This window comes from Panulirus ornatus, chromosome 4 (assembly GCF_036320965.1).
Source record: "Panulirus ornatus isolate Po-2019 chromosome 4, ASM3632096v1, whole genome shotgun sequence".
Classification (NCBI taxonomy): Eukaryota; Metazoa; Arthropoda; class Malacostraca; order Decapoda; family Palinuridae; genus Panulirus; species Panulirus ornatus.
In genome coordinates this window covers 84,795,513-84,819,011 of record NC_092227.1, presented here as the reverse complement: position 1 = coordinate 84,819,011, position 23,499 = coordinate 84,795,513, and the positions used below count along the sequence as shown (strand labels likewise).

The window sequence follows — 23,499 nt, the reverse complement described above, 5'->3', positions numbered from 1 at the left end:
TGGGTTTTTTTTCTTCCAGTCTTACGGCGGAATGTTTCTAGAAATCGCCCTGTTCTTCACTGAATGTTCCTAAAAGTCACCCTGTTCTTCAGCATCGATGAAAGAACGTCAGTGCGAAGAGGAGCTCAGTTGGGGGAAGGAAATATAAAGGAGGCGCGATCTGAAAAAGGGAGGGAGGTAACCAGGACGAAGATATATATATCTTAAAGTGGTCGACAGGTGTGAGTGAGCGAGGGGAAAAGATGAGTGGCCCAGAGGCCCTGGGAAGCAGGAGATGCAGGCGATTGGGTGGCGGAGGGCGAGGAAGGGAACTAAGGTATTGTTGAGAGGATGAGGACCATCTTGAGGAGGCGCTGTGAGGGAGAATGGGTCATAAGGCACACAATGGTGAGGATGATGAGGGTTGTGAGTGCTGGTAGCGGTAGCGAAGGGCCCCGGTGTTGATGGCTGGCTTGGTTGGCTGGCGGATCCCAGCGGAGAGGGACGCTTCTCAAAGACTCCTCCTCCTCCTCCTCCTCCTCCTGCTCCAGCTGCCCTACGACGACAACGCCGCTCCTGGGGTGGGAGGAAACATGTGTCCCGCGTTAATGAAGTAGCACAAGGAACAGGCAAAGAAAGGCTGCTGCATCCGCTCACATCCATTCTCTAGCTGTTAGGTGTAATGCACCGAAACCACAGCTCCCTGTCCACATCCAGGCCCCACAGACCTTTCCATGGTTTACCCGGCTTCTTCACATTCCTTGGTCAGTCCAGTGACAGTTCGTCCACCCTTGTATACCATATCGTTCCAGTTCACTCTGTCCCGTACAAGCTTTCTAACCTCCTGCTTGTTCAGGCCCCGATCGCTCAAATTCTTTTTCGCTCCATCCTTCCATCTCCAATTTGGTCTTCCCGTTCTCCTTGTTCCCTCCACCTCTGACACATATTTCCTCTATGTCCAACCTTTCCTCACTCAGTCTTTTCATCTGTCCAAACCATTTCAGCACACTCTCTTCCCATCACTCAACGACTTTTTTATTATCACATCTCTCTCACCCTTTCATCATCGACTCAATCAAACCACCTCACACCACATATTGTCTTCAAACATTCTATTTCCACCACATCCACCCTCCATCTACCCAAGATTTACATCCATTTATCCATTTTGCCCTTCCAGAAAACAATTTTTCTTTCCACACATTCTTCAGTGTTCCCAGAATCTTCGCCCCCTCACCCACCCCATGACTCACTTCCGCTTCCATGGTTCCTTTCGCTGTCATGTCTACTCCCAGGTATCTAGAACACTTTACTTCCTTCAATTTTTCTTCATTCATAGATACATCCAACTAACATGTCCCTCGACCCTGCTAAACTTAATCACTTTGCTTTGACTTACATTTACTCTCATCTTCCTCCTTTCTCACACTTTTTCAAACTCAGTTATCATCTTCAGTTTCTCACTCGAATCTGCCACTACTGTTGTAACATATATATATATATATATATATATATATATATATATATATATATATATATATATATATATATATATATATATATATATATATATATATATTTTTTTTTTTTTTTTTTTTTTTTTTTTCCAAAAGAAGGAACAGAGGGGGCCAGGTGAGGATATTCCAAAAAAGGCCCAGTCCTCTGTTCTTAACGCTACCTCGCTAACGCGGGAAATGGCAAATAGTTTAAAAGAAAGAAGAAAATAGACCTTCAGGAATAGCATCTCGGCTCCATTTATATAAGTTAAGGATTTAGGATGATTTTAAAAATATCATTACTGCCCTCCAGTAAACAACGCCATCATCATATATATAACATTCAGGTCCTCTGTGAGTACCTGGACCATGGCCTCACCTGTGTGGGACCATCCTGATTTCCCAGGAGCACCACGTAGCGCCCACCACCACCACCACCACCACGTCCTGTAAAAAAAAAAAAAAAAAATAATGAAGGTTTTATCCCCCTATGGAGGGCAGCACACACAGAGGTACGTTAGTTTGTTTGTTTTTCTCTCTCTTTTTTTTTTAAGTAGACGATAAATTTCCTAAAAAAAAAAAAATATTTCGCAACCGACCAAATTAATAAAGTTTCAAAATGTATATATATATTTTTTTTTCTGTAGGGGGCGTGGTAGGGGGGGAAGGGGGAAGGGGGAGTCATTAATTAATGGGGGGGGGGAGTTTTTTCTGGGGGGGGAGAGGAGGAGGAGGAATTAATTGATACCAGTGGGTCTTATTGGTGCAACGGGTCATGAATATTGCGACGCATACATGGATGGCGTTAGTGGGAGAGAGGAGAGAGGGAGGGAGAAAGGGGTGGAATATGGGAAGGGAGAGGAGGAGGGGGATATAAGGGAAGGGGAGAGGGGGTAGTGGGTATAAGGGAACGGGAGAGGGGCAGGGGGTATAAGGGAAGGGGAGAGGATGAGGAGGTATAAAAGGGAAGGGGAGAGGGGGAGGGGTGTATAAGGGAAGGGGAGAGGGGGTAGTAGGTATAAGGAAACGGGAGAAGGGGAGGGGGATATAAGGGAAGGGGAGAAGGGGAGGGGGATATAAGGGAAGGGGAGAGGGTGAGGGGATATAAGGGAAGGGGAGAGGGGGTATATAAGGGAAGGGGAGAGGGGGGAGGGGGATATAAGAGAAGGGGAGAAGGGGAGGGGGATGTAAAGGAAGGGGAGAGGGGGAGGGGGATATAAGGGAAGGGGAGAGGGGGAGGGGGATATAAGGGAAGGGGAGAGGGGGAGGGGATATAAGTGAAGGGGAGAGAGGGAGGGGGATATAAGGGAAGGGGAAGAGGGGGAAGGGGATATAAGTGAAGGGAGAGAGGGGGGGATATAAGTGAAGGGAAGAGGGAGGGGGATATAAGGGAAGGGGAGAGAGGGAGGGGGATATAAGGAAAGGGGAAGGTGATGTAAGGGAAGGGGGAGAGGGAGGGAGGAGGGGGAGGTACTCACCACGGTGGGCCAGGGGGATCGCCCCCACACAGTAGTGCCAGCAGTAGCAGACACCAGCACACTGTAGCTCCACTGCTGCCAACGCTGACCGAGCTGGCAGTGTGTACAGCTGCTGACTCCTCTCCTGTAAACGTAATTGATTATGATAGTGTCTGTGCTTGAGGCCCATTCTCAGTGGGTGTTGTCAGTTCCAACCCTCCCTCCCCCCCCCAGTAGGTGCTGTCAGGCCCCCAAAAACCAGCAGTGGGTGCTGTCAGGCCCCCAAAAACCAGCAGTGGGTGCTGTCAGGCTCCCCACCTCAAAAACAGCAGTGGGTGTTGTCAGGCCCCCAAAAACCAGCAGTGGGTGCTGTCAGGCCCCCAAAAACCAGCAGTGGGTGCTGTCAGGCCCCCAAAAACCAGCAGTGGGTGCTGTCAGGCCCCCAAAAACCAGCAGTGGGTGCTGTCAGGCCCCCAAAAACCAGCAGTGGGTGCTGTCAGGCCCCCAAAAACCAGCAGTGGGTGCTGTCAGGCCCCCAAAAACCAGCAGTGGGTGCTGTCAGGCCCCCAAAAACCAGCAGTGGGTGCTGTCAGGCCCCCAAAAACCAGCAGTGGGTGCTGTCAGGCCCCCAAAAACCAGCAGTGGGTGCTGTCAGGCCCCCAAAAACCAGCAGTGGGTGCTGTCAGGCCCCCAAAAACCAGCAGTGGGTGCTGTCAGGCCCCCAAAAACCAGCAGTGGGTGCTGTCAGGCCCCCAAAAACCAGCAGTGGGTGCTGTCAGGCCCCCAAAAACCAGCAGTGGGTGCTGTCAGGCCCCCAAAAACCAGCAGTGGGTGCTGTCAGGCCCCCAAAAACCAGCAGTGGGTGCTGTCAGGCCCCCAAAAACCAGCAGTGGGTGCTGTCAGGCCCCCAAAAACCAGCAGTGGGTGCTGTCAGGCCCCCAAAAACCAGCAGTGGGTGCTGTCAGGCCCCCAAAAACCAGCAGTGGGTGCTGTCAGGCCCCCAAAAACCAGCAGTGGGTGCTGTCAGGCCCCCAAAAACCAGCAGTGGGTGCTGTCAGGCCCCCAAAAACCAGCAGTGGGTGCTGTCAGGCCCCCAAAAACCAGCAGTGGGTGCTGTCAGGCCCCCAAAAACCAGCAGTGGGTGCTGTCAGGCCCCCAAAAACCAGCAGTGGGTGCTGTCAGGCCCCCAAAAACCAGCAGTGGGTGCTGTCAGGCCCCCAAAAACCAGCAGTGGGTGCTGTCAGGCCCCCAAAAACCAGCAGTGGGTGCTGTCAGGCCCCCAAAAACCAGCAGTGGGTGCTGTCAGGCCCCCAAAAACCAGCAGTGGGTGCTGTCAGGCCCCCAAAAACCAGCAGTGGGTGCTGTCAGGCCCCCAAAAACCAGCAGTGGGTGCTGTCAGGCCCCCAAAAACCAGCAGTGGGTGCTGTCAGGCCCCCAAAAACCAGCAGTGGGTGCTGTCAGGCCCCCAAAAACCAGCAGTGGGTGCTGTCAGGCCCCCAAAAACCAGCAGTGGGTGCTGTCAGGCCCCCAAAAACCAGCAGTGGGTGCTGTCAGGCCCCCAAAAACCAGCAGTGGGTGCTGTCAGGCCCCCAAAAACCAGCAGTGGGTGCTGTCAGGCCCCCAAAAACCAGCAGTGGGTGCTGTCAGGCCCCCAAAAACCAGCAGTGGGTGCTGTCAGGCCCCCAAAAACCAGCAGTGGGTGCTGTCAGGCCCCCAAAAACCAGCAGTGGGTGCTGTCAGGCCCCCAAAAACCAGCAGTGGGTGCTGTCAGGCCCCCAAAAACCAGCAGTGGGTGCTGTCAGGCCCCCAAAAACCAGCAGTGGGTGCTGTCAGGCCCCCAAAAACCAGCAGTGGGTGCTGTCAGGCCCCCAAAAACCAGCAGTGGGTGCTGTCAGGCCCCCAAAAACCAGCAGTGGGTGCTGTCAGGCCCCCAAAAACCAGCAGTGGGTGCTGTCAGGCCCCCAAAAACCAGCAGTGGGTGCTGTCAGGCCCCCAAAAACCAGCAGTGGGTGCTGTCAGGCCCCCAAAAACCAGCAGTGGGTGCTGTCAGGCCCCCAAAAACCAGCAGTGGGTGCTGTCAGGCCCCCAAAAACCAGCAGTGGGTGCTGTCAGGCCCCCAAAAACCAGCAGTGGGTGCTGTCAGGCCCCCAAAAACCAGCAGTGGGTGCTGTCAGGCCCCCAAAAACCAGCAGTGGGTGCTGTCAGGCCCCCAAAAACCAGCAGTGGGTGCTGTCAGGCCCCCAAAAACCAGCAGTGGGTGCTGTCAGGCCCCCAAAAACCAGCAGTGGGTGCTGTCAGGCCCCCAAAAACCAGCAGTGGGTGCTGTCAGGCCCCCAAAAACCAGCAGTGGGTGCTGTCAGGCCCCCAAAAACCAGCAGTGGGTGCTGTCAGGCCCCCAAAAACCAGCAGTGGGTGCTGTCAGGCCCCCAAAAACCAGCAGTGGGTGCTGTCAGGCCCCCAAAAACCAGCAGTGGGTGCTGTCAGGCCCCCAAAAACCAGCAGTGGGTGCTGTCAGGCCCCCAAAAACCAGCAGTGGGTGCTGTCAGGCCCCCAAAAACCAGCAGTGGGTGCTGTCAGGCCCCCAAAAACCAGCAGTGGGTGCTGTCAGGCCCCCAAAAACCAGCAGTGGGTGCTGTCAGGCCCCCAAAAACCAGCAGTGGGTGCTGTCAGGCCCCCAAAAACCAGCAGTGGGTGCTGTCAGGCCCCCAAAAACCAGCAGTGGGTGCTGTCAGGCCCCCAAAAACCAGCAGTGGGTGCTGTCAGGCCCCCAAAAACCAGCAGTGGGTGCTGTCAGGCCCCCAAAAACCAGCAGTGGGTGCTGTCAGGCCCCCAAAAACCAGCAGTGGGTGCTGTCAGGCCCCCAAAAACCAGCAGTGGGTGCTGTCAGGCCCCCAAAAACCAGCAGTGGGTGCTGTCAGGCCCCCAAAAACCAGCAGTGGGTGCTGTCAGGCCCCCAAAAACCAGCAGTGGGTGCTGTCAGGCCCCCAAAAACCAGCAGTGGGTGCTGTCAGGCCCCCAAAAACCAGCAGTGGGTGCTGTCAGGCCCCCAAAAACCAGCAGTGGGTGCTGTCAGGCCCCCAAAAACCAGCAGTGGGTGCTGTCAGGCCCCCAAAAACCAGCAGTGGGTGCTGTCAGGCCCCCAAAAACCAGCAGTGGGTGCTGTCAGGCCCCCAAAAACCAGCAGTGGGTGCTGTCAGGCCCCCAAAAACCAGCAGTGGGTGCTGTCAGGCCCCCAAAAACCAGCAGTGGGTGCTGTCAGGCCCCCAAAAACCAGCAGTGGGTGCTGTCAGGCCCCCAAAAACCAGCAGTGGGTGCTGTCAGGCCCCCAAAAACCAGCAGTGGGTGCTGTCAGGCCCCCAAAAACCAGCAGTGGGTGCTGTCAGGCCCCCAAAAACCAGCAGTGGGTGCTGTCAGGCCCCCAAAAACCAGCAGTGGGTGCTGTCAGGCCCCCAAAAACCAGCAGTGGGTGCTGTCAGGCCCCCAAAAACCAGCAGTGGGTGCTGTCAGGCCCCCAAAAACCAGCAGTGGGTGCTGTCAGGCCCCCAAAAACCAGCAGTGGGTGCTGTCAGGCCCCCAAAAACCAGCAGTGGGTGCTGTCAGGCCCCCAAAAACCAGCAGTGGGTGCTGTCAGGCCCCCAAAAACCAGCAGTGGGTGCTGTCAGGCCCCCAAAAACCAGCAGTGGGTGCTGTCAGGCCCCCAAAAACCAGCAGTGGGTGCTGTCAGGCCCCCAAAAACCAGCAGTGGGTGCTGTCAGGCCCCCAAAAACCAGCAGTGGGTGCTGTCAGGCCCCCAAAAACCAGCAGTGGGTGCTGTCAGGCCCCCAAAAACCAGCAGTGGGTGCTGTCAGGCCCCCAAAAACCAGCAGTGGGTGCTGTCAGGCCCCCAAAAACCAGCAGTGGGTGCTGTCAGGCCCCCAAAAACCAGCAGTGGGTGCTGTCAGGCCCCCAAAAACCAGCAGTGGGTGCTGTCAGGCCCCCAAAAACCAGCAGTGGGTGCTGTCAGGCCCCCAAAAACCAGCAGTGGGTGCTGTCAGGCCCCCAAAAACCAGCAGTGGGTGCTGTCAGGCCCCCAAAAACCAGCAGTGGGTGCTGTCAGGCCCCCAAAAACCAGCAGTGGGTGCTGTCAGGCCCCCAAAAACCAGCAGTGGGTGCTGTCAGGCCCCCAAAAACCAGCAGTGGGTGCTGTCAGGCCCCCAAAAACCAGCAGTGGGTGCTGTCAGGCCCCCAAAAACCAGCAGTGGGTGCTGTCAGGCCCCCAAAAACCAGCAGTGGGTGCTGTCAGGCCCCCAAAAACCAGCAGTGGGTGCTGTCAGGCCCCCAAAAACCAGCAGTGGGTGCTGTCAGGCCCCCAAAAACCAGCAGTGGGTGCTGTCAGGCCCCCAAAAACCAGCAGTGGGTGCTGTCAGGCCCCCAAAAACCAGCAGTGGGTGCTGTCAGGCCCCCAAAAACCAGCAGTGGGTGCTGTCAGGCCCCCAAAAACCAGCAGTGGGTGCTGTCAGGCCCCCAAAAACCAGCAGTGGGTGCTGTCAGGCCCCCAAAAACCAGCAGTGGGTGCTGTCAGGCCCCCAAAAACCAGCAGTGGGTGCTGTCAGGCCCCCAAAAACCAGCAGTGGGTGCTGTCAGGCCCCCAAAAACCAGCAGTGGGTGCTGTCAGGCCCCCAAAAACCAGCAGTGGGTGCTGTCAGGCCCCCAAAAACCAGCAGTGGGTGCTGTCAGGCCCCCAAAAACCAGCAGTGGGTGCTGTCAGGCCCCCAAAAACCAGCAGTGGGTGCTGTCAGGCCCCCAAAAACCAGCAGTGGGTGCTGTCAGGCCCCCAAAAACCAGCAGTGGGTGCTGTCAGGCCCCCAAAAACCAGCAGTGGGTGCTGTCAGGCCCCCAAAAACCAGCAGTGGGTGCTGTCAGGCCCCCAAAAACCAGCAGTGGGTGCTGTCAGGCCCCCAAAAACCAGCAGTGGGTGCTGTCAGGCCCCCAAAAACCAGCAGTGGGTGCTGTCAGGCCCCCAAAAACCAGCAGTGGGTGCTGTCAGGCCCCCAAAAACCAGCAGTGGGTGCTGTCAGGCCCCCAAAAACCAGCAGTGGGTGCTGTCAGGCCCCCAAAAACCAGCAGTGGGTGCTGTCAGGCCCCCAAAAACCAGCAGTGGGTGCTGTCAGGCCCCCAAAAACCAGCAGTGGGTGCTGTCAGGCCCCCAAAAACCAGCAGTGGGTGCTGTCAGGCCCCCAAAAACCAGCAGTGGGTGCTGTCAGGCCCCCAAAAACCAGCAGTGGGTGCTGTCAGGCCCCCAAAAACCAGCAGTGGGTGCTGTCAGGCCCCCAAAAACCAGCAGTGGGTGCTGTCAGGCCCCCAAAAACCAGCAGTGGGTGCTGTCAGGCCCCCAAAAACCAGCAGTGGGTGCTGTCAGGCCCCCAAAAACCAGCAGTGGGTGCTGTCAGGCCCCCAAAAACCAGCAGTGGGTGCTGTCAGGCCCCCAAAAACCAGCAGTGGGTGCTGTCAGGCCCCCAAAAACCAGCAGTGGGTGCTGTCAGGCCCCCAAAAACCAGCAGTGGGTGCTGTCAGGCCCCCAAAAACCAGCAGTGGGTGCTGTCAGGCCCCCAAAAACCAGCAGTGGGTGCTGTCAGGCCCCCAAAAACCAGCAGTGGGTGCTGTCAGGCCCCCAAAAACCAGCAGTGGGTGCTGTCAGGCCCCCAAAAACCAGCAGTGGGTGCTGTCAGGCCCCCAAAAACCAGCAGTGGGTGCTGTCAGGCCCCCAAAAACCAGCAGTGGGTGCTGTCAGGCCCCCAAAAACCAGCAGTGGGTGCTGTCAGGCCCCCAAAAACCAGCAGTGGGTGCTGTCAGGCCCCCAAAAACCAGCAGTGGGTGCTGTCAGGCCCCCAAAAACCAGCAGTGGGTGCTGTCAGGCCCCCAAAAACCAGCAGTGGGTGCTGTCAGGCCCCCAAAAACCAGCAGTGGGTGCTGTCAGGCCCCCAAAAACCAGCAGTGGGTGCTGTCAGGCCCCCAAAAACCAGCAGTGGGTGCTGTCAGGCCCCCAAAAACCAGCAGTGGGTGCTGTCAGGCCCCCAAAAACCAGCAGTGGGTGCTGTCAGGCCCCCAAAAACCAGCAGTGGGTGCTGTCAGGCCCCCAAAAACCAGCAGTGGGTGCTGTCAGGCCCCCAAAAACCAGCAGTGGGTGCTGTCAGGCCCCCAAAAACCAGCAGTGGGTGCTGTCAGGCCCCCAAAAACCAGCAGTGGGTGCTGTCAGGCCCCCAAAAACCAGCAGTGGGTGCTGTCAGGCCCCCAAAAACCAGCAGTGGGTGCTGTCAGGCCCCCAAAAACCAGCAGTGGGTGCTGTCAGGCCCCCAAAAACCAGCAGTGGGTGCTGTCAGGCCCCCAAAAACCAGCAGTGGGTGCTGTCAGGCCCCCAAAAACCAGCAGTGGGTGCTGTCAGGCCCCCAAAAACCAGCAGTGGGTGCTGTCAGGCCCCCAAAAACCAGCAGTGGGTGCTGTCAGGCCCCCAAAAACCAGCAGTGGGTGCTGTCAGGCCCCCAAAAACCAGCAGTGGGTGCTGTCAGGCCCCCAAAAACCAGCAGTGGGTGCTGTCAGGCCCCCAAAAACCAGCAGTGGGTGCTGTCAGGCCCCCAAAAACCAGCAGTGGGTGCTGTCAGGCCCCCAAAAACCAGCAGTGGGTGCTGTCAGGCCCCCAAAAACCAGCAGTGGGTGCTGTCAGGCCCCCAAAAACCAGCAGTGGGTGCTGTCAGGCCCCCAAAAACCAGCAGTGGGTGCTGTCAGGCCCCCAAAAACCAGCAGTGGGTGCTGTCAGGCCCCCAAAAACCAGCAGTGGGTGCTGTCAGGCCCCCAAAAACCAGCAGTGGGTGCTGTCAGGCCCCCAAAAACCAGCAGTGGGTGCTGTCAGGCCCCCAAAAACCCAGTGTGGAGGTATGTCATGTATTTCGTGGTAGACGTATACGTATACAATTGCTTCTGACGTTTGCTGAAAAGACTTTATTAGTCGATTTAATCTGGTCGTGTGAAGGAGTCATGTCAAACCCAAGCTGTTCGTTTCAATTGGTCGTGACCTGACCTATACCACCTGACTGGTTGTTTATGCCAGTCAGGTCGACCCCTAGCCTGGGGTCACCCACATTTTGGCCCAGAATTAAGATGTTTCTTCCAGATTGACTAGACAAGTTCCCGATGTGTTCATCTACTACCCTCAGCAAACGTGCAATTCCCATCCTATTCCGATTGACTCCCAGCTCTGCCAAACAGGTTTCTGTCGCAGTCTGGGCCATTCCACAGATCTATAAAAGGAATTTCATTCTCAGTCTCGCGAATTCCCCCTAACACGTTCGCTGGTACCAGTCATTTCGCTCAGAACGGCAGAGCTAGTGTCATACTCCATGGTAATCTTGAATAGCTTTTTACATTCGTCTTCATAAATTCATTCCTTCATTTCCTTCACTTACCAAGGATTTCTTCAGACCTGCTATCAGTGGTGCTGTTCGTCCCTGCGTGAGTAATATACGATGTCCCAGGAGGGGACGTCAACAGTGAAGGCGTCAGGCGTTTTAATGATGTTCTCAAGTTTGGGTCGATGTCTCCAGTGTGTGACCTATATACCAGGATGTAGGAATCTCATGGGCTGTATCTGTCTCAGAGGAGGGTGGAAAGGCACCATTATGCTGCCCATGTGGCCTTGGGGTACTAAGATGTATGGATGGGGTCCCAGGGATGGAGAGTGTGGATAAGAATGGTGTTAAGATGTACAGAGGTGTGTGAATTTGAACAGCATCTCAGGGTACTTACGAATTTCCAACTGGATTATATGAACTCCATAGATGATCACCTGAATTCAGATTTACGCAAAAAAAATGTAAATGAAACTACGGTTAAGTCACGAACTAGGCGATATTTACGTAAATGTTCAAGTTATTGTATCATTTGCTTCACGATTTGTTTTGTGGGTATATAAGAAAAGTGGGAAGCCATCCTTCCGGGCCCCTCCTCCTCCTCTTACTGTCACACTGTAGGATTTTCGCTGTTGCTCCTGCGTCCTGCAGCAGCACCATCACAGCACCTGCTGTTAGACCCCCCCCTAAAAATGTCTTGCTGCACCACCACAGCCCCTGGTCTTGGATCCCCGCAGCACTGCTAACGCACCTGTCTCAACTCCTGGTAAAGTTGTTGGCCACTTGCCTTGTAACTTACGTCTCGACCTAGATTACACTGCCACGTATGACCGCCAGTAATTACATCACAGCACAAGTTATGCTTAGCTGCCGCGTCGAGACTCGTGTGTCTGTTGTGCCTCGACTTGGGTACACGAGTTCAGACGTCCCCACAACAAGAATGTCTTCTTAGGATTCTCTGGATGCTCCCGTGCAGACCAAACCTCTCCAGCATGGCGTTTGTTTACGAACGGTCGAAGACTCTGGTTTCTGTCCAGTTATAGAGAGCTTCCATTTTCTTCTTTCCTTTAGCATGGAAGATTACGGGATTATAAGTGTTTCCCTGATCAAGTAATGGACAATTGAGTTACTGAGCTATTGAGGAAATTACCCTAAAAGATATCTGTTGCTTCTACTCTTTATGTCGAAGGTTGCAGACACGGGAAAAGCCTTTTATTGGTAAATAAGAGAGAGCTAAAGACACCGGGAGGTATGGAAACAAAACGGAAATGAATCTAAGAGTTTTGGGAGAGGCAGAAAACCTGCCCATTAGCGAAGGGCAGGTCGGACGTGTTCGGAAAGACATGATAGGACGAAGGCTTAAGTTTACTAGCGTAGGTAAAGAAACAAACATCACAACTGCCCGCCTTTGAGTTTCCAACGGCCAAACAGTAATCAAGTTATGCAGTAGCATACCATGTATTACATGATTTAGCTAATGGTGGAGGCACACAGGCAGCCAGTTCTCGGGTGCAGAAACCGGAGTAATATCAACAGAAGGAGGAAAGAGAGCGCACTTCTGCAAAGGGCAAGTGGGCTAAGTTCTTGAGGTTAGATTGAGAGAGTTGAATGCTTTAGATCTAACTCTTTCAGGAAAATATATGGAGCTAGAACCTCTCCAAATGTGAGAGCTGTACTCTATGTCGTGACGATTCAGTCCTTTGAATAGTAGTAGCAAGTGTTTAGAAAAGGACACTTGGTCATATATACGTAATGAGGGGTTTCCAATACAGATTGCTTATTACAATGATACCAATTATGTTTCTTATTTGTTGTGTGGAATTATAAAACCGTCAAAGAACATGTGAAAGTTGTAAAGCGTTTTAGGAGAAATGAAAAAAAAATGTGGTTAAAAGACATTAGGCCAGCTTGTGACTGTTCCAATGGGAAATCCTACTTGAACCTCAGTTTCCAGAGGCAGTTTGTGGGGAGTCGAAGTTGAAATCGAGCTAGAGAAGATGTGAAAGAAGTGGAGGAATGCAGTGTTGAGTCGTCGTTGTATGAATGCATATCCTTCTTTGTCGAAGAGCGGAAATCGTTGATAGAAAAGAGGAAGAGTGTGGGAAACAGATCAGAACCCTGAAGGACACCGCTGCTGAAAGGAGAGGATGAAGAAGAGTCTCATTCATCAACAATTACGGAGATTCATCTTGCCAGAAACGAGAGCACAGAATGTGTGGGAGAGTCAATAGAGCGGAGATTGGAAAGTTGAGCCTGATGCTTCACCCTTACAAAAGCTTCTAACAGATCTCCCACTACTCTCCTCTGCTGTCTTTGTGTATCCTACCTACTCCCTCTGGACAAGGGAACGCTTCATCTCGCTCATATATTTTACGATGATTCCGAACGAAGAAGAGATATGAGTGCGAGGTGGGGGGAAGGAAGAGCGTTTCCAGGTTCCGACATGCCAATTCCCTCGCTTGAACGGCCTCAGAACAGGGATGTTGCAACCTCAAACTGGAAGAAGAGATTAGACTTGGAGAATGTGGGGTTCTGTTCCTCCACTTACGTAACAACAACTTCTGCGGCTACGCCTTCAGTAGAGACAGAGGCATCACCTGAGGAGAAGCAACAATCCTTCCTAAGAAAATTGAGAAAGAGTTTACGTCAATTAAGCCGGTCAGAACGCCATTATAGAACCAGTATTGACTTTTCCGATTGGCCAGCCACAGACGGAGGTGCGGGGGTGGGCAAGTGATCCAGATGAAAGCGAGGTTATTAGCCATGGCGAGGTGGACCACAGGTGAGGGGATAACAACTCCAGTAGTCTTGATGTGAAGCTCTGGAATGGTTGATAATCTGTTCCAGATTACCGAGAATGGAGACCGTGAGAGGGCTTCAACTTCACCACCATCAGTGTGGTGGCGAAGTTCAACCATACCCTATGGTGTACGTTGGAGTCTCCTGAGTGAGGACCTGAGCCTAAGGGCGTCACGGCTTCCAGTTAGGAGTATAGAGAACAGAAGGTTAGGAAGCTCGCTGAGCTGGGAAACATATCTCAAGCCAGCTAACTTTAGGGTTTGGAAATGAACACAGACTCTTGTTCTGGCGCGGAAGCGTGGAATGATAGTAGCTATAATAATGATAATAATGATAATAGTAATAATGATAATAATAAATGTGAATAAGAGCAAGGTTATTAGGTACAGTAGGGTTGAGGGTCAAGTCAATTGGGAGGTGAGTTTGAATGGAGAAAAACTGGAGGAAGTAAAGTGTTTTAGATATCTGGGAGTGGATCTGGCAGCGGATGGAACCATGGAAGCGGAAGTGGATCATAGGGTGGGGGAGGGGGCGAAAATTCTGGGAGCCTTGAAGAATGTGTGGAAGTCGAGAACATTATCTCGGAAAGCAAAAATGGGTATGTTTGAAGGAATAGTGGTTCCAACAATGTTGTATGGTTGCGAGGCGTGGGCTATGGATAGAGTTGTGCGCAGGAGGATGGATGTGCTGGAAATGAGATGTTTGAGGACAATGTGTGGTGTGAGGTGGTTTGATCGAGTAAGTAACGTAAGGGTAAGAGAGATGTGTGGAAATAAAAAGAGCGTGGTTGAGAGAGCAGAAGAGGGTGTTTTGAAATGGTTTGGGCACATGGAGAGAATGAGTGAGGAAAGATTGACCAAGAGGATATATGTGTCGGAGGTGGAGGGAACGAGGAGAAGAGGGAGACCAAATTGGAGGTGGAAAGATGGAGTGAAAAAGATTTTGTGTGATCGGGGCCTGAACATGCAGGAGGGTGAAAGGAGGGCAAGGAATAGAGGGAATTGGAGCGATGTGGTATACCGGGGTTGACGTGCTGTCAGTGGATTGAATCGGGGCATGTGAAGCGTCTGGGGTAAACCATGGAAAGCTGTGTAGGTATGTATATTTGCGTGTGTGGACGTATGTATATACATGTGTATGGGGGTGGGTTGGGCCATTTCTTTCGTCTGTTTCCTTGCGCTACCTCGCAAACGCGGGAGACAGCGACAAAAAAAAAAAAAAAAAAAAAAAAATAATAATAATGATAATAATGATAATAATAATGATAATAATAACAATAATAATAATAGTAACAATTATTTCATTATTATTATTATCATTATTATTATTATTATTATCATTATTATTATTATTATTATTATTATTATTATTATTATTATTATCTCTCTCTCTCTCTCTCTCTCTCTCTCTCTCTCTCTCTCTCTCTCTCTCTCTCTCTCTCTCTCTCCCTCCTACCTTCCACGACCAGGAGGACGGGCAGGAAGATCTTGGGGCTGGTGGAGACCTGACACTCGTACACGCCGGCGTCCCTGAAGGTGACGGGGTTGATCTCCAGGTACCACTGGTCGCTGTTCTCCGGGTGGTACACCTGTGGTGGTGGAGACGGTGTAAGCCAGGGTGGAGACTGAGGGAGGAGACTGGTGGTGAGTGAGGGAGAAGGCTTGTGGTTAGGGAGGAGACTGGTGGTGAGTGAGGGAGAAGGCTTGTGGTTAGGGAGGAGACTGGTGGTGAGTGAGGGAGAAGGCTTGTGGTTAGGGAGGAGACTGATGGTGAGTGAGGGAGAAGGCTTGTGGTTAGGGAGGAGACTGATGGTGAGTGAGGGAGAAGGCTTGTGGTTAGGGAGGAGACTGGTGGTGAGTAAGGAAAGAGATGGTGGTGAATAAGAGAGAAGACTGGTAGTGAATAAGGGAGGAGACTGGTGGTGAGTAAGGAAAGAGATGGTGGTGAATAAGAGAGAAGACTGGTAGTGAATAAGGGAGGAGACTGGTGGTGAGTAAGGGAGAAGACTCGTGATGAGTAAGGGAGGAGACTCGTGTTGAGTAAGGGAGAAGACTGATGATGAGTAAGGAAGAAGACTGGTGGCGAGTAAGACAAAAGACTCGTGTTGAGTAAGACAGAGAGACTGGTGGTGAGTAAGGGAGAAGACTCGTGATGAGTAAGGGAGGAGACTCGTGATGAGTAAGAGAGAAGACTCGTGATGAGTAAGGGAGAAGACTCGTGATGAGTAAGGGAGAGACTCGTGATGAGTAAGGGAGAAGACTCGTGATGAGTAAGGGAGAAGACTCGTGATGAGTAAGGGAGAAGACTCGTGATGAGTAAGGGAGAAGACTCGTGATGAGTAAGGGAGAAGACTCGTGATGAGTAAGGGAGAAACTCGTGATGAGTAAGGGAGGAGACTCGTGGTGAATAAGGGAGGGGACAATGTTCCTGATGAGACGAGAAGTGGCCCTGAAATCATAGTCAGGTTGTGGAGAAATCTGTCATATCAGAGTGACACATGATCATACACACTGCAGTTCCTCTCATAATGAAAATGATAACAATTTCTGGATGAATTGAAGTGATCATGGTCCATAGTTCTGGCACGTACCCTAAGCTCACGTAATCTCTCTCTCTCTCTCTCTCTCTCTCTCTCTCTCTCTCTCTCTCTCTCTCTCTCTCTCTCTCTCTCTCTCTCTCTCTCTCTCGCAGTTGAGTGGTCATGGTTTTTTTTTTTACTGGAATTTCCCTTACGTATTTTTCTTCCCCTCGTTTACCCTGCATTGATCTAGTGTTCAACGAGGAACACGTCGCATTCACGATTGTGTTCTGGCAGAATGGCCAGGTCGTTACAGCCAGCTGTAGCACCAGTTTTGAACTAGCTAACCACAGCCGGAGGGAGAGAGTGTTTTGGGTCGTTTAAGAGAGGTTGAGGACGCATAGGTTCGAATCCTAATCTCGGCCATAGGTCCAGAGTTCACGCAGCTGTTCATCGTCTTTTGTTGGGCTGGTCCATGAATTGAGTACCTGGCTGAGACTAGCATATATATATATATATATATATATATATATATATATATATATATATATATATATATATATATATATATATATATATATATATGTTGGAAAGGATCACAATTTTGCGCGTGATCAAGATATTCCTATGAGTCCACGGGGAAAATGAAACACGATAAGTTCCCAAGTGCACTTCCGTGTAATAATCACATCATTAGAGGAGACACAAGAGAGAAATATAACAGTCAGTTGATATACAAAGAAGAGACGTAGCTAGGACGCCATTTGGTAAACATGTGATTGTCCAAGACTGACAACGAGCGTATCATAAACTTATTTTGTGGACAAGAAGTTGAATTGTTTACAAATCACATGTTTACGAAACCACACAGGCACTGGCAGTATAATTCAGTCTCGTCTTTTCTCTTAGGGGATATCACAGCAGTGCTTTCGCAGTGATGACTCAAGAGCACTGTAAATGATACTGCGAATCGATGTTCCAAAAGACATTATTTTAACTCCCGCTCGGCGGTGGGATTCGAACCCACGTCTCCGGAGAGACTGGTGCCACGGCTGGCAACCAATCGAACGGCGTTGGCAGCTGAAAAGTCCAAGACGTGTGTCTTCCCATCCAGCATCTCTAAGGCTTGGGAGATCCAGTCACTTAAGTTTACTTCCTCGACGTCTCTGCGTCACTCAGAACTTATACACACACACAGACACACACACACACACACACACACACACACACACACACACACACACACACACACACACACACACACACACTTCCAGGACACACATACACCCACCTAAGGATACATTCACATCCAGGACACACATACACCCACCCGAGGATATAAACACATCCAGCACACACATACACCCACCTATGGATTCAAACACACATCCACGACACACATACACCCACCCAAGGGTATAAAAACACATCCAGGACACACATACCGAAAGACGCAAAAAAAAAGTGTATAGCACCATCAGGAAGTACACTTCACTCCACCAGGATATAAAAGATATACACACACACACACACACACACACACACACACACACACACACACACATATATATATATATATATATATATATATATATATATATATATATATATATATATATATATATATATATATATATATATATATATATATATATCTTTTCTTTCTTTTAAACTATTCGCCATTTCCCGCGTTAGCGAGGTAGCGTTAAGAACAGAGGACTGGGCCTTTGTGGAATATCCTCACCTGGCCCCCCCTCTGTTCCCTCTTTTGGAAAAAAAAAAAAAAACGAGAGGGGAGGATTTCCAGCCTCCCGATCCCTCACCTTTTAGTCGCCTTCTACGACACGCAGGGAATACGTGGGAAGTATTCTTAATCCCCTATCCCCAGGGATATATATATATATATATATATATATATATATATATATATATATATATATATATATATATATATATATATATATATATTCGACTAGCCTAAAACACGGATGAAGGATACAAGCGAATATTCCCCCCTCCCTCGGGGGGGGAGGGAGGCTGCACATTTTACTGGGGCGAACAGCGTTACCCCCCCCTCCCCCCCACCCCCAGAGATCCATAAAAGATTTCGGGCAAACACTCCGAATGGAGCGCGCGACGCACGCACACACACACACACACACACACACACACACACACACACACACACACACACACGAACACATTTTTTCCCTCTTTTTTTTGGACGTTGAGAACAGCAGTATGCGTCTAGTGGGCCAGATCTCCTCCCCCCCCCCCCCCCCCCACGCCCAGACAAAGCTAATTACTCACAGTCAACAGAAGACAATCTCACGAAGCAAAATGAGTGCAACTGAAAATTTCATTCTGATCAAACAAGATTTTTTTTCTTTTTTCTTTGAAGCAAACACGGACTTAAGATGCCATGTATGAAAAAAGAAAAAAGGAGGGGGGGGGAGGGAAGAAGATTGAGGGAGGGGTGTGTGGTGGAGGAGGGGGGGAGGGAAGAAGAGAGAGGGAGGGGTGTGTGGTGGAGGAGGGGGGGAGGGAAGAAGAGAGAGGGAGGGGTGTGTGGTGGAAGAGGGGGGAGGGAAGAAGAGAGAGGAAGGGGTGTGTGGTGGAAGAGGGGGGAGGGAAGAAGAGAGAGGGAGGGGTGTGTGGAGGAGGAGGGGGGAGGGAAGAAGAGAGGGGAAGGGGTGTGTGGTGGAAGAGGGGGGAGGGAAGAAGAGAGAGGGAGGGGTGTGTGGTGGAGGAGGGGGGAGGGAAGAAGAGAGAGGGAGGGGTGTGTGTGGAGGAGGGGGGAGGGAAGAAGAGAGAGGGAGGGGTGTGTGGAGGAGGAGGGAAGGAAGAAGAGAGAGGGAGGGGTGTGTGGAGGAGGGGGGAGGGAAGAAGAGAGAGGGAGGGGTGTGTGTGGAGATGGAGGGGGGAGGGAAGAAGAGAGAGGGAGGGGTGTGTGGTGGAGGAGGGGGGAGGGAAGAAGAGAGAGGGAGGGGTGTGTGTGGAGGAGGAGGGAAGGAAGAAGAGAGAGGGAGGGGTGTGTGGTGGAGGAGGGGGGAGGGAAGAAGAGAGAGGGAGGGGTGTGTGGAAGAGGAGGGGGGAGGGAAGAAGAGAGAGGGAGGGGTGTGTGGTGGAGGAGGGGGGTGGGAAGAAGAGAGAGGGAGGGGTGTGTGTGGAGAGGGGGGAGGAAGAAGAGAGAGGGAGGGGTGGTGTGAGGAGGGGAGGATGAAGAGAGGAGGGTGTGTGTGGATGAGGGGGGAGGGAAGAAGAGAGAGGGAGGGGTGTGTGTGGTGGATGGAGGGGGGAGGGAAGAAGAGAGAGGGAGGGTGTGTGGGTGGAGAGGGAGGAAGAAAGAGAGGAGGGGGTGTGGTGGAGGAGAGGGGGGAGGGAAGGTGAGAGGGAGGGTGTGGGTGGAAGAGGGGGGAGGGAAGAAGAGAGAGGGAGGGGTGTGTGGTGGAGGAGGGGGGAGGGAAGAAGAGAGAGGGAGGGGGTGTGTGTGGAGGATGGAGGGGGAGGGAAGAAGAGAGAGGGAGGGGTGTGTGGTGGAGGAGGGGGAGAGGGAAGGTGAGAGAGGGAGGGGTGTGGGGAGGAGGGAGAGAGGGAAGAAGAGAGTCGGGGGATGATGTAGATGTGTGTGTGTGTGTTTATGTGTGTGTGTGTGTGTGTGTGTGTGTGTGTGTGTGTGTGTGTGTGTGTGTGTGTGTGTGAGGGAGGGAGGAGACATCCAAGGACTGTTTAAATATAGTAGTGAATGTAGGACAATACTGGAGGCTACACTAGGCTTGTGTGTGTGGTGTGTGCTTACTCCTCAGCCACGATGTGGAGGAGCGAAAAGTCCACTACAGCGTACTGAAGGGTTGGGGGGTGGGAGGAGGCAAGAAAAGGGATGTTTACAGGAAATAAAACCACTTAAGGCGCTTGGAAAGAAGGATGATAATGCCCGCTAGGAGTTAAAAGACAAAAACTTTAAAGTGAGAGAGAGAGAGAGAGAGAGAGAGAGAGAGAGAGAGAGAGAGAGAGAGAGAGAGAGAGAGAGAGAGAGAGAGACGGACTAACACAGACCAAAAGGTCCAAGCGAGGTGGTCTGTCCGTAACTCCAGTGGGAAAATAGTTGGACTCCCACTGAAAAGCAGTGGAAGGAAAGGATGGCAGAGAGAGAGAGAGAGAGAGAGAGAGAGAGAGAGAGAGAGAGAGAGAGAGAGAGAGAGAGAGAGAGAGAGAGAGAGAGAGAGAAAGTGGATTTACAGTAATATTTCTGAACCCATGAAGTAAAAAAAAATATCCGTAATGGAAGGTTGGGTTGGGATTGCTCTCTCGGGATTTTCAAATCCATCGGATTATTAGTAAGCGCTCGGGGAAATATATTAAATCCGGATTTCCTCAAATAGTTCTTTTAAAATCCCACGTCCACCACAACCGTTGGTGTAAATTTACAGTGCATGAAATTCTCTAAATCTATAGACGCGATGCTCTTATATTTTTTATGTTACTCCGTTTATAAAAACCAGTAGGTCGGTGGGTGTAAACATGAATGCCCGTTTTCTACGCTAGTTGATGGTTGCGCCCCCAGGGCGACGTTTGGTCAAAAGGCATCAATAAAACGGGAGAATTTCATCATATCACCACCACAAGAAAGATGAGGTGAATCATCCTGAAAACACACAAAAAAAAACCAGAAAAAAAGTCTGATTGATTCACCCGTTAACAGGTCCTGGCTAGTACTGACCCAGCTACTAGGGGTCGCCAGAGATTACGATCGCTGGCAGGAATGTTCCCAGTCAGTTTGGGGGATTCTGTCCAGTGTGGAATGGATTGAAAACACAGGGGTATTTCCCGGTAGCTTTTACTAACCACTTTCGTCGCTAGTCTGTCAGGCTCTTGTGTATACACACCTTCCTGGGGTATTGACGCAACAAAATTCTATTTATACAATAATCTATCAAAGAGAACACAATATGTACCAAATAATATCTCCGTCCATTGCTTTAAATAGTTTTCAAACTGTATAGAACCCTTTGTTGGCTTCAAAAAGCTCTTGATCACCTACATAGCGTTTCTGATACTATATGAGAACTGTTAAAAAGTGTCAGTTATGTTTGAGGTACATAGCTTGCATCATCGAAATATCTAAATCCATTTGTACAGGTAGTGGGGTAAAATATTGGGTGGGATAAGATATTAGTGGTAGCCTTTTTCTTATATTCTTATGCTGAAGATTCCAGGGAATAGCATATAAGTCTTCATCGAGGGAAAGGAGGAGAATATTCTAAGAGTTTGGAAGAGGTGGAGGAACCTGCGTTTTATAAAGGGATGGGTCTTATCTGTAAGGGAAGATGGGTGGTTAATGGCAAGAACAAGGGAGCTGAGAGAGAGAGAGAGAGAGAGAGAGAGAGAGAGAGAGAGAGAGAGAGAGAGAGAGAGAGAGAGAGAGAGAGAGGAACCAGGAAGAGGCTTGGTGTATAGGACGCATATAAGGACGGTATTTAGACTAGAGCGATCATCGCTCTCCGTGTCAACTCTCCTGACTCTCAAGGGGATGTAAGATGGTTCCTGGCAGCACTAACAACCCTCCCTTTAGCCAGGAAGGTGGTACAACGTCTTCTACAACCTGCTGACACGGAGGCTGTAAGATGGATCGAGCAATCACTTCAACGCTTCCTAGTCAGGCAGGTGGTACGTCCCTGGGCTGCTGTTGTTTACAACATGCTGCCACGGGAAGTGTACGATGATTCCAGCCTTCACTACAACACTCCTAAAGTCAGGAGGATGTAGTAGTGCTTCCCTGGGCGGCTGCCGTCTACAACCTACTGACACGAAGGTTGTACGATACCTGCGGGCTCTACTTTGGCATCATTAAGTCAGGATTGGATTAGTTCCCTGGGCGGCTGGAGTCTACCCCCTCTAGTGACATGGAGGTTGCAAGATACTTCCAGACACTACTTTAAATTCCTCGTGTAAGTCGGAAGGGAATGACATCCCTTTATAGGCATCCACTTTACAAGCTTGCCCCACCTCCACCTTACAAAAGAATGACTCAGGAGCTACCTTAAAGCGGTCGTCGCTCGTGTAGGTGAAGATGCCCACCGTCAGTATGTGCAAGTCCCTTTGTCGGATCCACGATACCTGTCGGGAGACACGAGGCGTTGAGGACACGTATGTTTTTAAGTAAGACATGTCGACAATGAACATTCCTCCTTACGCTCACACGAGCTGCAACGAAGTACAGCAAAGCTCACTTACGAACACAGAAAGTCGTGGAAATTATCTTGAAAATTATGTGATTTATATAGTAAGCAAGATCGTCATAAATATCCACATCTAACTCCTACAATCTGTGATATGATTATGTAAAGGACAGCATTAATCAGCACTCCATTTAAAGAAAAGCTAAGGACGAAAATTCCTTTAAAATTATACAAAAATTCTTATAAGCAAAAAATTGCCAAATGGCATATAAGTGTGAATTTCTACTTACGTCTTTCTTATCAAGATTGACGACTTGGCAGGGGAGGGTGGCTCTCTGGCCCACCACGGCCGTCACGTTGGAGGGGGTGTCGTCGTCGAAGAAGGCGATGTTGGTGTTGGGTCTTCCCCATGTGATGTGGTGCTCCGTCAGGTCCTCCTCACTCTGATGCCCTGTTTAGGGTGACACCAGTGACTATTACCCTGAGCAAGTAATCGCTTATTTTGGGTTAAGGAAAGTGGCAAAATGACCATTCATTTTGGGCCCCAACGGGGTAATATTATGCAGTTAATATGAGAAATTTGTCACGAAAAGTCTGTTTCGTTCATCCCTCTCAGAGATGCAAAATGGAAGGAATATAACATAAGACAAAATTAGAAATGATGAGATCTTAAGCCAACTGGTATCGTCATAGAAAACGAAGGTAATCCACAATATCCTGGCTATGATATAGATGAGGAAGATAACACAGGCGAATACAGCTATATCATATCATAGACGACATAGAAGATAGAGAAAATAATAGATGTAAAAAGTTAATGACTTTCCTTCTTACACTGTTTTATTTCAGATATTTTCAAGCGAATGGAGTCATTTGAAAATTCATAACACAGAGCAGTGAAGAAATTCCTAATTATTTCTTCACATAAACAATGGTGAAGTTAGCTTTTAAAAATGCCTCGCCGGACGCTTGAAGATGGATAAAGTCGACCAACCTCTCTCCTTCGAACTGTCTGTATTTTCCCTAACGAGACAGTTTTTAAGAAAAAAAAGTCTCCAGGGTTTTATTCATGCCAATACCGGTGTCAGTTGTGTAAGGCTACCTCAGGGTGCTCACAAGAATACACACACACACACACACACACACACACACACACACACACACATAGTGAGCGGACAAGGTGATCACATACTTGTCTCAAAAATGATAATAATGATAATGATAATAATAAGGAGCCTAGCGCAATCTAGAGCACAGAGACACGGAAGACTTCATCTCATGTCCCACTACTGAACATTCTCAAGCATGTTATGGGATACGTACAGTCTCAGGAAATACTGCAGACAACGTTTGAATCTGACAACGTTTGAATTTGACAACGTTTGAATCTGACAACGTTTTAATTTGACAACGTTTGAATCTGAATGTTGATAGTTAAAGAGAGAAAGAATCCTTGTTGCCCTTGCCGCAGTCAAGAGGCAGCTGATGGTAATGATGTAGATACCTGTAATTGGACCAATTTTTTTTTATGCTCCCACTTACGTCCACTAGGCTCCGAGGAGTCGCATGCACAGCAGTTGTAAAAACGAAACCATAATCATGGCTCTCTTCTCTCCCCCAAGTGGGGCCCGTAAACCACATCTTTTGCCTGGGGACAAGCCACTCCTGCAGGAGAGAACCAGTGACCGT

General features: G+C 50.5%; 1 protein-coding gene and 1 long non-coding RNA gene across 2 annotated transcripts in view; both read right to left on the bottom strand.

The window, feature by feature from the left end:
* Positions 1 to 3,097, bottom strand: part of LOC139764595 (uncharacterized) — a 3,559-nt gene extending 462 nt beyond the window's left edge. Inside the window, exons 1-3 of the long non-coding RNA XR_011716419.1 lie at positions 2,954 to 3,097; positions 1,855 to 1,922; positions 1 to 555 (exon numbers count right to left, since the gene is read on the bottom strand). The exon at positions 1 to 555 is cut by the window's left edge and continues 462 nt beyond it. This is a non-coding gene — a long non-coding RNA (uncharacterized lncRNA). The remainder of the gene's footprint in view (positions 556 to 1,854; positions 1,923 to 2,953) is intronic.
* Positions 3,098 to 13,162: 10,065 nt separating this feature from the next.
* LOC139764892 (uncharacterized) overlaps positions 13,163 to 23,499 on the bottom strand; it is a 68,060-nt gene continuing 57,723 nt past the window's right edge. The window contains exons 2-5 of the mRNA XM_071691953.1: positions 22,101 to 22,261; positions 21,671 to 21,748; positions 14,569 to 14,701; positions 13,163 to 13,275 (exon numbers count right to left, since the gene is read on the bottom strand). Coding sequence (XP_071548054.1) covers positions 13,163 to 13,275; positions 14,569 to 14,701; positions 21,671 to 21,748; positions 22,101 to 22,261 — 485 coding nt within the window. The remainder of the gene's footprint in view (positions 13,276 to 14,568; positions 14,702 to 21,670; positions 21,749 to 22,100; positions 22,262 to 23,499) is intronic.